This window comes from Etheostoma cragini, chromosome 1 (assembly GCF_013103735.1).
Source record: "Etheostoma cragini isolate CJK2018 chromosome 1, CSU_Ecrag_1.0, whole genome shotgun sequence".
Classification (NCBI taxonomy): Eukaryota; Metazoa; Chordata; class Actinopteri; order Perciformes; family Percidae; genus Etheostoma; species Etheostoma cragini.
Window position 1 is genome coordinate 10,371,152 of NC_048407.1, and position 14,277 is coordinate 10,385,428.

The 14,277-nt window shown below is 42.5% G+C and overlaps 1 protein-coding gene across 8 annotated transcripts in view; it reads right to left on the reverse strand.

Moving 5' to 3' along the window:
* myo9aa (myosin IXAa) overlaps positions 1–14,277 on the reverse strand; it is a 120,128-nt gene that overhangs the window by 10,116 nt on the left and 95,735 nt on the right. For 4 of the 8 annotated variants that reach the window (XM_034880483.1, XM_034880451.1, XM_034880493.1 and 1 more), the window contains 11 exons: positions 13,809–13,949; positions 12,611–12,650; positions 12,402–12,524; positions 11,007–11,087; positions 10,695–10,805; positions 5,670–5,792; positions 4,706–4,855; positions 3,619–3,929; positions 1,240–2,979; positions 463–562; positions 35–250 (listed from right to left, as the gene is read on the reverse strand). In XM_034880483.1, the coding sequence (XP_034736374.1) occupies positions 35–250; positions 463–562; positions 1,240–2,979; positions 3,619–3,929; positions 4,706–4,855; positions 5,670–5,792; positions 10,695–10,805; positions 11,007–11,087; positions 12,402–12,524; positions 12,611–12,650; positions 13,809–13,949 (3,136 nt within the window). The remainder of the gene's footprint in view (positions 1–34; positions 251–462; positions 563–1,239; positions 2,980–3,618; positions 3,930–4,705; positions 4,856–5,669; positions 5,793–10,694; positions 10,806–11,006; positions 11,088–12,401; positions 12,525–12,610; positions 12,651–13,808; positions 13,950–14,277) is intronic. The other 4 variants (XM_034880461.1, XM_034880474.1, XM_034880511.1 and 1 more) reach the window with 3 other exon arrangements.

The following is a 14,277-nucleotide window of genomic DNA, read 5'->3' on the forward strand; positions in this document are numbered from 1 at the left end:
AGAGGGCCACTGTGACGCCGTGGGCGCCGGTTACCATGTCTGAGTCACTGAAACAGGACTTTCTTAAGCCCGCGTCCGTGGAGCTCTGTTTGGAGAGGGGTAGAGTGTAATGACGGGGGCTGACGGGGCTGTCGCCATCATAGTCATCCTCGTCTGAATCGCCCCCAACCGACAGGCTGGGGGCGCGCGTGAGGAAGTCGGAGCGGGTCCGCGCCATTCTGGCTTTCTTTTTTTGGCCTGCTCTGCCAACCTGGATTTTTATCACAAGTGATAACAAAGCATGTTTAAAAGGTGCCTTTATTATCCGCGGAAAAGCTTTAGTGCATTGCAATTCATGTAGGTCTTTAGTGCAAGACCGGGAGTTGCCAAGATTCCTTAATTTACTCACAACATAAAAAGACACTCCTGCAAACGCATGCTCTGTTTATTTTCAAAAAAAAAGAAAAAGAAGAGATTGCTTACATCGCGCACCTTTGCTCCTTTAGAGGGCTTGGAGACTGGTGCTGGTCCTTCTCTGGGAATGGCTGCAGGCGTTTCCTTCGTGACAGCGTCACTGTCGAACCTCATGGACAAAAAGAGGACACAAAGCCAAAAAAATGTTAATAAATGAAAAGTTAAGTTGTCTACCAAAAATGTTATTGAAAATGACACTAAAGCCACTACAAGAAGAACGTTCATGTAGTTACTGCATTTTTCCAATGTAATGATAGTATAATTTTATGTATTTAGAAAAATGAGCCAATCCCGATGCTCATTAATATGTGTGCCTGCTAAGATGTGAGGTGCATCAAATGTTCAAATTATTCCCTTCCTACTGCAGATTCTACAACTTAAACAATTCATTTTACCATTAATCATAATCAGTTATTTATTTTATTTGAAATGGACACTTGATTTATTGATCCTTTGAGTGTAAATTTATTTATGCTTACTTTTATTAATTCATGTATTGTTTTATCGTAGCCCTGCTTGTCTTTGGGATTTACTCTCTTTTTATTCACAGTGATGCATTTATATTCCTACAACCATTTCATCACATGTCAAAACGGTTACTTAGATATATTTTACATACTTTGTATACATTTCTTAAGATTCGTATTGTATTTCCTTTGTTGCTAATTCCATCTATGTAAAAACCCACCAAGCAATACGCCTGAATTTGATTGCAAAAAACAAACAAAAAACAAAACAGAGATAACAACAAAAACGCAAACAGCAATGTATGACTTCATTACTCACTTTGTAAATGTGACTTTGTCGTTTGGAGAGAAGAAGATGTTTGGCTTCTCTGTTGTACTAACGGTGTCCTTTTGAGTACTCGGTGGCTTCTTGGTTCCCGTTCTGGCTCTGGTTCCTCCTCCTCCTCCATCTTTAGACTCCAGCGTGAGTTTGGGAGCCCAGCCCTCAGCAACAGGCCTCCTCTCCTTGCGTCTTTCTCTGGGAACAGAAGCAGGTGGAGGAGGCAGCTGGGGGTGAGGGGCACCGCCCTGTGGGTCCACACCCGGAGGAGAGCGCACTGGCGGGGGGGTGGAGACTGACTGCGTTCTGCCATGAGGAACTAGCCCTGCTGTTTTCTCAATTAGCAGGGAACTGGGTCTAAGGGGCTTTCCGGAGGTCGCGGCTCCACCAACATCTTGACCTGCCTGCCGACTCTGCTGTATTCTGTGCAGAGCTTCTCCTCTTTGTTTCTCAAACATGTCTCTCTTGTACTGCGCGAAGAAAAGACGCTGGCGCTCCAGCACTTCTTTCTGTTGTCTGATCTGCTCCATCATCTCCTTTTCGTTCTGTTGCCGCTGATTACGCTGCCTCACCTCCTTCTCCTCGTTCAGTCGCACCAGCTTCTCTATGACAGCCTGGTCAGCCTGGGGGACGGCGGTAGGAACGGGGACGGGAGCTGGGTCTGCCTTCTCCCCAGTCTGGGATGCCCAATCTCGAACCTCTACAGGAGAACGGACAATATCACTCAGCTCTTGGCTTAGTGGCGTTTCCTTCTGCATGCTGATGACCACCACCACTGGGCGACGCGTTGACTCCCGCCTTTCTTTGAGAGTCTTGGTAACAGTGGGGGATGTAGAGACGGCTGCCTCTGTGGTTTGTCTGGGCTCTTCGGCGGGACGACGGGAGACAACAGTGCTGCCCTCATTTGTAGGAACGTAAAAGGTAGGGAGGTAGTTCTCGATTTTGGGCGGATGTGTCGGGGCCGAGGGGACTGTCAGATCCATTTTGTTCTGGCCCTGGCTGCCAGCATCAGAAACCACCGTCCTATGTGGTTCCAATGGCTCTGGGCTTGTTGAAACAACCTCGGCATTAGGCTCAGGTTCCGGAGCTACCGAAGGAACAGGGGAGCAGAGGTCCTCGCTGTCTGTCACCTCTTCGACAGCCTTGGGTGGCTCCTCGTCCATACTGAGAAGCTCAAAGCTGCCTTTGGAGCTCTGGCTGTCGGGCGTGCCCTGGGGCGAAGGGAGAGGTGGTGTTGCCGGTGGCGCCAGCTCCAGAGACCAGCGGCGTTCCTCAGATGGCGATGAGGGTCCGCCGCTGGTCGCCCGCACCTTGAGTAGCTCCAGACTGAACTTGGCCTGCTCCAACTCTCTCATCCGCCGGCTCTCTCTCTTGGCCCGAGTGGTTTTCTGGCTGGGCTCGTCTGTAGTTCTGGACCTCTCTCGCACCACCACAGTGGAGGTCTGCATCAAGTCTGGTGCTTCAGTTTGCACTTTAGAGGGACTCTCTCTGGTCCTAGCATGTACTCTTTCTTCTCCTTCTTCTTGAGCCGCACACTCATGGCCGCTGAGGGTTTGGAGGCTCCTTTCTCGGTGCTCATAGGAGCAATCCTCCCACGTGCTGAGGTCCAACCCCATGATCCTCTCTGGCGGATCCTCCTCTTCCTCTGGTGAGAGACTCACCTGGCCATTCTGAAGTTGAAGCAGCTTCTCTTGCTGCTCCTTCTTGTCCCTCAGTGTCTGTTCTTGCTGTTCTTTGAAGCTGTCAATCAAGAAGGCATCGTTACAAATTTAGTTCATGTCAAACAACTTCCTACTAACATAATCAAGAGACATTTTAAATATACTAAACATTTTATTCAGAACAAAACCACCACAAGTTTTCACCAAAGTCAAAAGTCTTGCTCTCGGCAGCTCAGCTGATTACAGAGCTGCTTGGGGTTGGACTGCTTGCGTAACGGCATGTTCTTACCAAGCCCGCTCTATAAGCACACTGAACAATGACCAAATACACTACAGGAGCTGTGTGCAAAGATTAATCTGGCTTTTCACCAGCTTGAGCAAAAATGATGCAGTCAATTAAGCTATTTGCAGAGCATTAAGCCTTTGTAAAAATGCTAAAATATTTGCTTTTGTTAAAACACAGAACATAATTCTACTGAACCAATTGAAAATGGAAATGCATACAAGAGGCACCACAAAAAAAAAAGAAAAAAAGTGCAGTTTTCCACTAATATTTTCTTTTAACTAACAAAAAAATCCCTGCGTGTCTTTCACGATATGTTGGATCCTTTCGTGATGTGTTGAACAAGTTGATATCGCAATGACAATGAAAAAATACAAAAGGATGATTTATTGTGCAGCCCTAGCTCAGAATAAGGTGTTTGACAGAATGGCTTACCTTCGCCTGATGAGGAATCCTCTGCTAATTGCTTGGAGTTGTACCACAGCATGATACAGACGCAAGTAGGCTTCTCTGGCTTGATGACAGCGCCAGGCCGTCTGAATGAGCAGAGCTGCTGTGCAGCGCCGGTGGAGCCATAACCTCCATGCCCTCTGCAGCACCAGAGCAGCCTCCCTCCACAGCCTGAACTTCTGACGCTCCCTGGAACCTCGCCAGTGTGTCTGCAGACACAGAGCTGCCCTCTCCTGGACGTTAGGGTCATAATCCTCCTCTTCCTCTTCTGTGGACTGGTATAAACGCCACCATTTCTGTAAAGAGATGATAATAATGATATCTTGTTTTCATGATACTACACATGTTTTTTCCTTCATTTTAGTCACAACCTATGTTCATATTCACTCAGTACAGCAACTCCAATAGAGGTATAGGCATCTTTACTCAAAATTTAAACCTACTTTTATGTTATTAATGGGACTAAAAAACAATTCATTCACAGAGCAACAGTGGACATGTCTGTGAGTGGCAGGTTGAACTGAACTGTATTTGAGTTGGCAATTTACACAGATTTCACATTACTCTTAAAAGGAATTTCCAGTTTTGTAACTAAAACAAAACATCCTTGATATTAACGGGCACCTTTGGTCCTTTTATTTCAAATGTAGTGTTGCACTGAGCTGGGACTGGGCAGTACACAAGAAATGAATAGCGCTATATTATTACCAATACTTTTCTGATATTGACTTGTATCACAATATTACAAATGTAAGCAAAATCATATATAATATGAACTGTGTTTCATTCAACCCGTCTCACCTTAGTGAAACAAAAACCTATTTGTTAGTCTTTAATAAAAATTAGCTTGGATTCAGTAATTTGCACAACTGAATTTTGTAAAACTATGACATGATGGGATCATATTATTAATAATATAATAATAATAAACAATAATACTAAATCAACGCTCAGCCGATCGTAAAAACAACTCTCAGGTGCATATACCAAAAAACAATCAAAACTAAAGGAAAAGCCTTAAATGAAGCCGATGGAGATGAGCGCACTGATAATGCGAAGCCCTGTACGGTACCTGGATGCAGATCGCCGCTTCTCTCATTCTGAGAAAGTGCTTCCTCTTCAGCTGGACTCTGAATCGCCTCTGCAGCGTGACGATCCGTCGGAGAACTTCTGTGTGGAGTACGGCCTGCAGACGCTGCCGCTCAGCCTCCCGCAGAAACACCTGAGAGGAGGGACCACGATGGGAGTCAGCACAGGGTAACACACACACTCAATAATGAATGGGGTTATCTGGACACACACACACTCTTAAAAAGCTCACACACAAACCTCAGAGATCCCTGGCTAGATACATGGCCACAAGTATGTCAGGTATGATCCTCTAATTATATACACAGCATCCCAAAGGCATCCCCTCCATCATGACTCATTCATACCCACACCAAAGACGGGGCACTGTCTTCATTACATCCTTCTTTTGGCAGAGGGAGGATGCTTTTTAGTTAATATGAGGTTATCCCCAACACTACCCTTTCCCTTTGTCTATGACTCTATTTATAGTTTGTGATTTAATAAACTAACTGAGTTTCAGTCATTTTAAACCCCCCCATTATCATTATCAATCAGTTTTGGGTTTTGGACTCCCATTTTCCAGACTGCTAAATGCCCCAACATGCAGCAACAGATAATAAAACACATAACATACAGTAATGAGCCCAAACATTTTCTTTTCGCCGATGTCATCAAATAATGACTTAAAATAAATCCACAGTTTTGCTCTCATTTCTTTCCACACCACATTTCAAACAGCAAGTTCCAAAACATCAATGAAGCGGCAGTATATCACACTGGCTGCACAAATTCATCACATTTAATATTATCAGATATAATACAAGTTAATATATGATGAGCAGTCATTCTGCTGTTGTAGGAAACTTTGGGACCACCAATGATATTTTAACATAACTTCAGATAGCTGAACGCATTCATTTGTAATGACAAGCATATGAGAGGACAGGAGAGGGCAGGGTAAATACCATTGTCTTTCCCACTTGGTAGCCATCTGGTTCGAGGTCTAGCTGGTCCAGACTCTGCTGGATACCCTTTCTGGTGGCACTGGTGCCCTCTGGGAGCAGCACACAGTAGTGATGGACAAAATCCTATCAAGAAAACAAGGAAAGGTGTTGATGATAAATATTTTAAGTACCCTACAGCAGTGTGTCTCAAACTTTTTTAAATATAGTACCCCCTTTGAATTGCTTCTTGAACCCTTGTATGGTATTCGGGTCAAATTGAGCCATTTTTAAATTTTTACAAGACCAAAAAAAGGGTACAAGTTACATTTTTTCTACCTGAAAATCAATGGCATTATTTTCTGTGATAAACATGTATTCCTGACTCAAGTCAAAAAATTATTCTGGATATGACCACTTCTGTTTTTTCCAAGATAAGAACGATAACATAGTGGATTTTTAACATGAATTATAATCTTATGACAAAAAACGACAAAAGACTGATTGCATTCCCTAAACATATACAGTATGTTATCTCAATTGTTTGAAATTGAGATAAAGACAATATGTGTTTATAGATTGTGAAGTATCATTCGGTTTCAGAATTGTTTTTAAAACCCCAAATAAGTCACGGGTCAATTCGCCCCGAGGGATTTGAGAGGGTCCCGAAAGCGAAGACAACACAAGGGTTAAGCCAAGTATTCCCTGACCATTGCAAAACCTTTTTAGTAGAAATAAAGTCTAAATAAAGAGGTACAATACAGCGGCGGCAGTGATAGATTCACTAAACAGCCACATCTTTTTATACAAAGACATTTAAATGCTAAATTCGAATCCATCAATTAATTCATTTATTATTATAGTATAATTATTTTAGAAATTATGCATGACATTTTTAAATTAGCATTTTTTGCAAAAATGTCATGTCCCCCCAGCAGTACTCCAAAGTAACCCCTAGGGTTACACGTACCCCCATTTGAGAACCACTGCTCTACTGTATCTGTTCTGGATTTTACATTTGTGTCATGGTCACACGATTTCTGTCCAGTGATGTGTTTAACCAAAAGGTTCACTTTCTGCTAAAGCCATCTGGACTGAAAACAGGAATAATTGGTTGGGGTTGTACAACTCTGTGGCCCTGAATTTAAAATATAACTCTTGACCAGCAGAAGAAAAATAAGCAACCTCCTGCAGCATCCCTTGGGCAAAAAAAAGGCACACGTGGTTCCAGGTAAAAGTCCATGCTGTCCATATTTGCCGGGGGTTCAAACATCATGGCATAAATATGCTGAACTCCCACTCTTCGAACTGAGGCTCTTTGTCTGAATTCAATACACTCTGGGCTGCAGGGGGTGGATAGGGAAACAGATGCTGTGTTTATACAATTACAATCACGGGGAGTGTTTCAGGGACCCGAGGACAATGGAAAGGCTCTGTTCTGAAGAGTCGGGAAACAGCACAGTCCTCCACAGTGATACCATGCCCTAGATATTTCTCATTAGCGCTGACCGCAGCACTAAATGGAGATGTCTGATGCTCAAATCATCTGAGTGAGCTCATCAAAATAGTTAGTTTTATGAGTTTGCACTCAATAGATTTTAAGGTCAGTCCACACAAACAACTAAATATAGCGTGTCATTTTTATATACAGTAAGTTTTCAAACATTAGTGGGAACTTTATTCCCAATGGTGGAAGAAGTACCAGTACAATGTAAAAAACAAACAAGATCAAAATCCCAGAAAAGTACCCAGAGTAAAAAATACTCCAAATAATACCAAAAATGGCTTCAGTGGCTGATGTATTATTTATTCCGTTCTTATATTGTTAATGCTGCTGACGCAACAATGTGTTAGTAGTGTTTTTACTGTTGTAGCTGGTCCAGGTGGAGATAGTTTTAACTTCTTCTTAAGTATTTCAGTCCAGTGGTTCTCAATCTAGGGGGCGACGGGGTGGTGAGATGATTAATGGGAGAGGAAAGAAGAAAAAACGCTCTGCTACTAAAACATACAGACATTTTTTCCACTTCAATCTTAATTTTTCTTTTTTTAACATTGTAAAATTGTATCTATTTGGGCATCAAACAGATATTCATATACAATTTCTGAGAAGTTTAGAGCAGAGGTGCCCAGATTCTTTCATAAAAAGGGCCAAAAATGTATCTGGATAAAAGGCTATGGGCCAAAAAGTAAATTTTGAAAATAACACTGCTCTTCAATCTGCATTTATCTCCCATATTACACAACGTTTACTTTCATTTATAACTTGCATTAGTGGGAGACATGAGCCCTGTCCTTGTTTTTCAAAAGTCTTTCAACATTAGGGCTCCAGCTGACTCACTAAATGTTCTTTTATCAGTGGGTCACTGCCTCCATCGCTCCATCTTGGCTGGCTAACTCAAAACCAGTGACGTTAGCTAGGCTAATGTTTTTGCAGCTAAAACTTACGTGCTTAATTTAATAAGGGATGTTCCCAGCACTGTGCTTTACATTGCTGTAACACTAAGATTATGTGCAAACTTGGCCCGCGGGCCCCTAAAATGGGGTAACTATTTAGAAGGTAACTACAGTACACTGTTTTTTGACAGGGTTGTTGGGGGAGCTGGAGCCGGTCCTAGCTGACATGGGGGGGGTACACCCTGGACAGGTCGCCAGACTATCACAGGGCTGACACCTTGTGAAAAACAACTGCTCATGCTCACATTCACACCTACAGGCAGTTTAGAGTCAACAATTCACCTAACCCGCGTGTCTTTGGACAGTGAGAGGAAGCAGGAGAACCTGCAGAAAACCCACACTAAAGTGGGGAGGACATGTAAACTCGACACAGAAGAGCCCACGCTAACAGCGGCACCACCCTGGAGTAGGACTGCACAATTAATCGCAATTTTTTCCAAATCGAAATATGGACTAGTGCAATTTCCAAATCGCAGGGGGCAAAATAGTGTCAAACCTTTCTTAATTAAGTAGTGTGGTGCTGAAGACACGTCTCGGCCTAAAAATTGTATCCAACACACTGAATCCTTGCAAAAGAAAATTGGTTTAATTTTAATTTTCAATGAAAATGAGAAAGATTATACAAAAATGATCGTTCCCTCTAATCTCGTGAATCATATCGCGATTTCATTTTCAGTCAAAATAATGGCAATTAGATATTTTCCCCATATGGTGCAGCCCTACCCTGCAGTAAGTAAAGTAAAAATACCTCAAAATTATACATTGACATCTGGTTAAGTTGAAAAATAGTGAAACTGTCCTCAGCAAGGTCTGTGGACTACGCTGAGCCACTGGGACAATTTCTGGACAGAATTAATGTTGTCAAAAAGACTCTGAAATGACTTATTTTCTACGCTTGGACTGCCATGATTCAAATTACTTACGATTGTATTCAGGAGGCACGAAGAGTCACAGTGCCCAAGAAAATAACATCTAAACAACCCGCATGTCTACAGTAGATAGCAATAAAGTAAATGGGAGAATCAGTTGTGGTTTGGTGAAGTGATAGCTTTAGAACCTAGCACAGTGACTTCATCTTTGCCTAAAACCTTGACGTGACATGAGCGGCACAAATGAACATTCAAGACCACTAAATGGAAACTAATGTAAGAGAAACCCGGAGTGAGCCACTCCCAAACGTTTTCCGTCCAAAGACTCACTTCCAATCAGCATTAAAAAACACAATCTGCTTTATGAGTCACACAGTATTTCTCCAAGGGTTGACATCATTCTTACAAAAGCCAGTGTGGTTAAGATGGCTGCCACCTCCCGTCCCTCATAATTCCCCCCTGACACAACACACAAAGAAACGCTCAAACGACATCAGCGACATGTTTCCTGGAGAGGAATTCATCGCTGGCACCTAAAGTTGCGGAAACCTAGGTGTCGTTTGTGTTTTGGGACGTGAGCAGTGAGATTGATAGTGCATCAGTGTTCTGGCCTGCACACGCCTCCACAGAGGGAACATGTTAATGTGATCTGCTGCTGAACTCGTAGCATCTGGCTTATCGAGTGTTTGCTTCCTGCCTAACATGATACTTTCTTTCTGGACAGAATAGAGGATGAAGTGGATCTGTTATAACTCTAAAAGTAGATGGGGGGAACTGCATCAATTATACACACAAAGGTCAGTCCACTAGTTGTGTTTAGTAGTACTCAACAAATGAAAAATCTAAATGAATATATGTCTGATTAAATAACTCTCAAACTGGGCTCGGAGACAACTCTTTTTTTTATTTGCAAAATTCTGTATTGCAAACTGGGGCTGTAGAGTGTGAAATGTTTACTTTATAGAATGTGTCAATACTTTTGTCACTTTTAGCTGTGGAAGAAGTATTCAAATAATTAATTCAAAGTAGCACTAGCACAATTGTAAAAATACTCCATTAATTGTAAAGACCTTTACAATTTATCTTCACACACACACAGACACACACACGCGCGTGCACGCACACACACACACACACACAAACGGTGGCGTGATCAGTGTCTTGCTCTAGTACAAGAGTAGCCAGGGATCGAACCCCCAACCGTGTGATTAAAAGACGAAGCCACTCCACCTCCTGAGCCACAGCCGCCCAAGCCAGTTACAGGGTCGAGCCCTGCCACCAAAATCTTTAAAAAAGTAACTTAGCTGTTCAAGGGCAAGATGTAATTTGAATTACTTTAGATACTGTTGGGGAGTTCATCTTTAACAATGCATCATTTATTCAGATCACCTTTTTTTGGTAAAATCTTTATCTGCAAATGTCTCTAGTGACTAGTAATAAATGTAACTGAGTCAACAGTGCAATATTTAGCTTTTGAAATGTAGCAAAGTATGAGGTCATTGCAAGTAATGTATCCCAAAATTATACCCAAGTAGTCTTACATTTTATTACTTCTTATAAATAAACTTTACATGTGTACTGTATTAACTTATTTCCAATTGCTCCAAAAGCGTCTTTCTTTCAAATTTACTGTGCTAGATATAAAATTGTAAAAGTGATTAGAAAACGATTCTAATGCGGATGATGATGAAAGAGTATCTTCAGGGTGTGAATGTGCGTGCGTTACCTTGAAGCTGTACTTTATGTTGTAGCCTGACTGCCGGATGCGCACAGTCTCCAGCATGCCTGTGTAGCGCAGCTGCCTCAGCACCAGGTTGTCATTAAACCTTAAGGGCAGCTGAGAAAGAGAACAAAAGATAATCGATGAGAACAGAGGAGAAAATTACAGAAAAAAGGAAGAGCAGCATGAGGCAGAAGAGAAGAAGGGAAAATGATAAACAGCTTCAGAAAAGTCCAAACTTCAAAAGGAAATGAAAAATGCTTTGAAAACAAAACCAAGGCCGTGAAGTGGCCACAGCCTGGAGGGAGCACACTGTACCTTCTCAGCATTGGAACGGATGCACTTGACAAAATAAGGCTCAGACTGACCCAGAGTCTCCATTAGCTTAGTGAGGGAGGCCTGCAGAAAGAGACAAAAAACAACAACAAAGAGTCATGTTTAGCACAGAGCACAGAACATATGGTGCATACAGAGACACACTGCTTGAGTTGCCCCCACAGTTGATTGACAGGCAGAAGTTAAAGTCAGGTGGTTCTGTCGGCTGTGAATATTTGTCGGTCCATCTGTGAGTAAAACTCTTTGCTGCAAGATTAAAGTCACCGCCTGGGATCATAAATACAAGCAATATGTCCACGTAAGCATGTGGTTCTGTAGGGGGGAATAAAGAAACCATGTGTGTAGTATATCCATGTGCAATTATTGTGTGTGTGTGTGCGCAAACAAATCCACATGTGTGTCATGTGTCAGCATGTGTGTGATAACTCAGTGGCAGGAGGAATTCACTCTCCTGCTCCTCCTCCATGGGAGTGTAAGCAATCAGCACAGCTCAGGAAGTGGGAAGTGAAGTCACCCACACACACACACACACACACACACACACACACACACACACACACACACACACACACACACTGGGGCCAGGGCTGCCTGCCAGAGGGGCCACGGCACTCATCCCTACCTCCAACAGCCAGAGCACAGAGTTCACGTTCAAAGAAATCAGAAACAACAAATAGAATGTTCTTTTTGGTTCTCAAGAGTTTTTCTCAGAGCTGTTGTTACAGTACTGTCTCCGAATGAGACATTTTTTAGCAAAAGATAACCAAAATTGAAATGTTAATGTACTGTTCCGTCTCATTTATTTCACGTTTGGAAATGTCTTTTAAAAGAAAAGCCTCTGCTGTAAAATGACAGAGCAGAGCAGGGCACTTAAACAGGTGTCCTCTTTCTTTCCAGCAGTTCAAATGGTAGGAATGAGCTCATTCTTGGGTGTCTCCTATGTGAAAATATCTGTGCAGAACCTCAAAACGTTAGACTTTCTCACCAAATCAGGTCTTTTTTTTTTTTTTTTGACTTTTTTCTTTTTTTTTGTCTTGAATTCCCAGACACAATGTCATCCATTTAAGACTTTTGGGTGTGTGAACTATGTATGCTATGGACAAAAACAGGGACGAGACAGTGGACAGTAAAAGCTGTGGGACAGGCAGAGAAATAAAGGAAGGTTTCAACCCGCAGTTAGTTGTAAAAGGACACACCTTGTTTTCATCACATTCACACAGCTCTATGGAGATTCCTCGATGCAGCTCAGGCTGATCGTGTTATTTTTTTGGCGAGAGCATTGAATGGCATATCGGTAAGCTCTGCAGTACGCTACCGGCTGTGTGTGTGTGTGTGTGTCTGTGTGTGTGTATGTGTGTGTGTGTGTGTGCGCCTGACCTGGAACTGTGCGCTGATACTGGGTGGTTTCTTCTTTTTATGGAGGTGAAGCAGTGACTTGGTGATGCGGTCGTGAAGCGTCAGTTTGCTGAGATACTTCAGTGACTTGACGTTCAGTAAATGCTGCAGGTGTGAAGTGAGAGTCAGTCGATAACATAAAACACTCAAATCTTACTGTTAAGATAAGTGAAAGCTATACTGGACTGTACCTTTGGAAGAACTGGCTTCAATTTGTAGTTTTTGTTCCTCCTGTTTAGAGAAAAATCAAAAAAGCAGAAAACTTGGTCCAGCAGTCAACACTGTTTTTCACATTAGAGCAACAAAATCCCTCTTTTTGTTCTTTAAATCAACAGGTGAGTTACTTTTTTTTTTTTAAACCAACACTAGAGAACTTTTCCAGCTCCGGTCGCCATTCAGGTTGGAAGCGGAATTGTCCATTACATCACATCATGCAAGTTTGCCAGATGGGGTAGCGGATCTGTAGTTTGAATGAAACATTACGACAGCGGAAATGGACAATTCTGCTGCCAACATGTAGGGGGGCCGAGGCGGGAAAAGTGCTCTAGTGTTGCTTATTAAAAGGTGAACACAGTACTGAATTCCACAAATTCTTCCCAAGTGGGTCATATTCCTGTCATTAAAGTGAGACTTGAATCATCCCCGTGGGGAAGCTCTGACAGGGGGCAGAGGCCATGGTCAGCTGCAGAGCAGCGCCCTCGGAGCTGGTAGGAATGTACGCTGACACCGAGTCTGAACTCTGGGCTTCAGGTTTTTAAGGATGTGTCACACTGCTGAATGACATAATAAATAACGGTAGAATAAATGCAGCTGAACAGTATTTTTTTTTGTTACATAACCTGAACAAGAAGCTCAAAGAAAACCACTGAATAGTGTCTTTTTTTCTTCTTCTTTTTAAATACCTTAATAAGAAAAGTACTGTATAGTCTTTGAATTAGTGTTTAGGTAGTCTAATTTCTTGACATTCTTCTACTGGGATTGCTCTTTTGCCGACAGAAATTCTGCCAGATTTCAATCATTTAGGCAATTCATTTAGGATTTTAACCTGTGATGAATTTATTAGGACTATCCCTGCAAGGTAAATCCAGACAGCTAGCTAGACTATCTGTCCAATCAGAGTTTTCTGTTGTACAACAAACAACTTTTGAATTTACACATGATCCACCAAAACAAGTTGCTTCCCGAGGCTATTTTGCACAACAACCACGGATTTTCCCGGTGCCTAGGTTTGAAGAAAAACCAAGAAACCAGAGTACGTTTTCCTCCCATCTTGGAAAGCTGTGTGGATGGCCAGACCTTCCTCCACAGTACTGTGGAGGAAGGTCTGGTAAAGCAAGACTAGGGTTTTAGGGGAGTTTAAAGCTTTATGATGACGGTCTTGTTACTGACATGAGGATGTCGTGGGCTCTCTCAAGGAGTTTACTGCTGGCAGAGTTGACAAAGATGCCGTCTTCTTCTGTGGTGGAGCTGCTGGATGACAAGCGGCCGAGCCGACCCACACGCCCATTCCAGCCCAGGCCCGGAGAACTCCTTTAGATAAAACACACAAAAGAGTTCCAGTGATTTCTTTATTAAACTCAAACTTTACTGATTTTTCAACCCGAGATATTGAGGGCACCATTTTAACAGACGTGTCTTGTTACTTTTCTAAAAGTTTTCTGCAGTATTGAGAATGTAATTAAAGATCCGATTGCGAGGTTGCAAACTTCCTCAGATACGATAAAAACAACTGTCAGGTTTTATCAAACATCAAGCACCTTACACCAAAAGCTCAGCAGTCTGAGGCCCGACAGGCTGCTCGCATACTGTGTGAATTAAGCGTTATTTCAAATGGCATCAAAGTGCTTTTTTGTTGGTG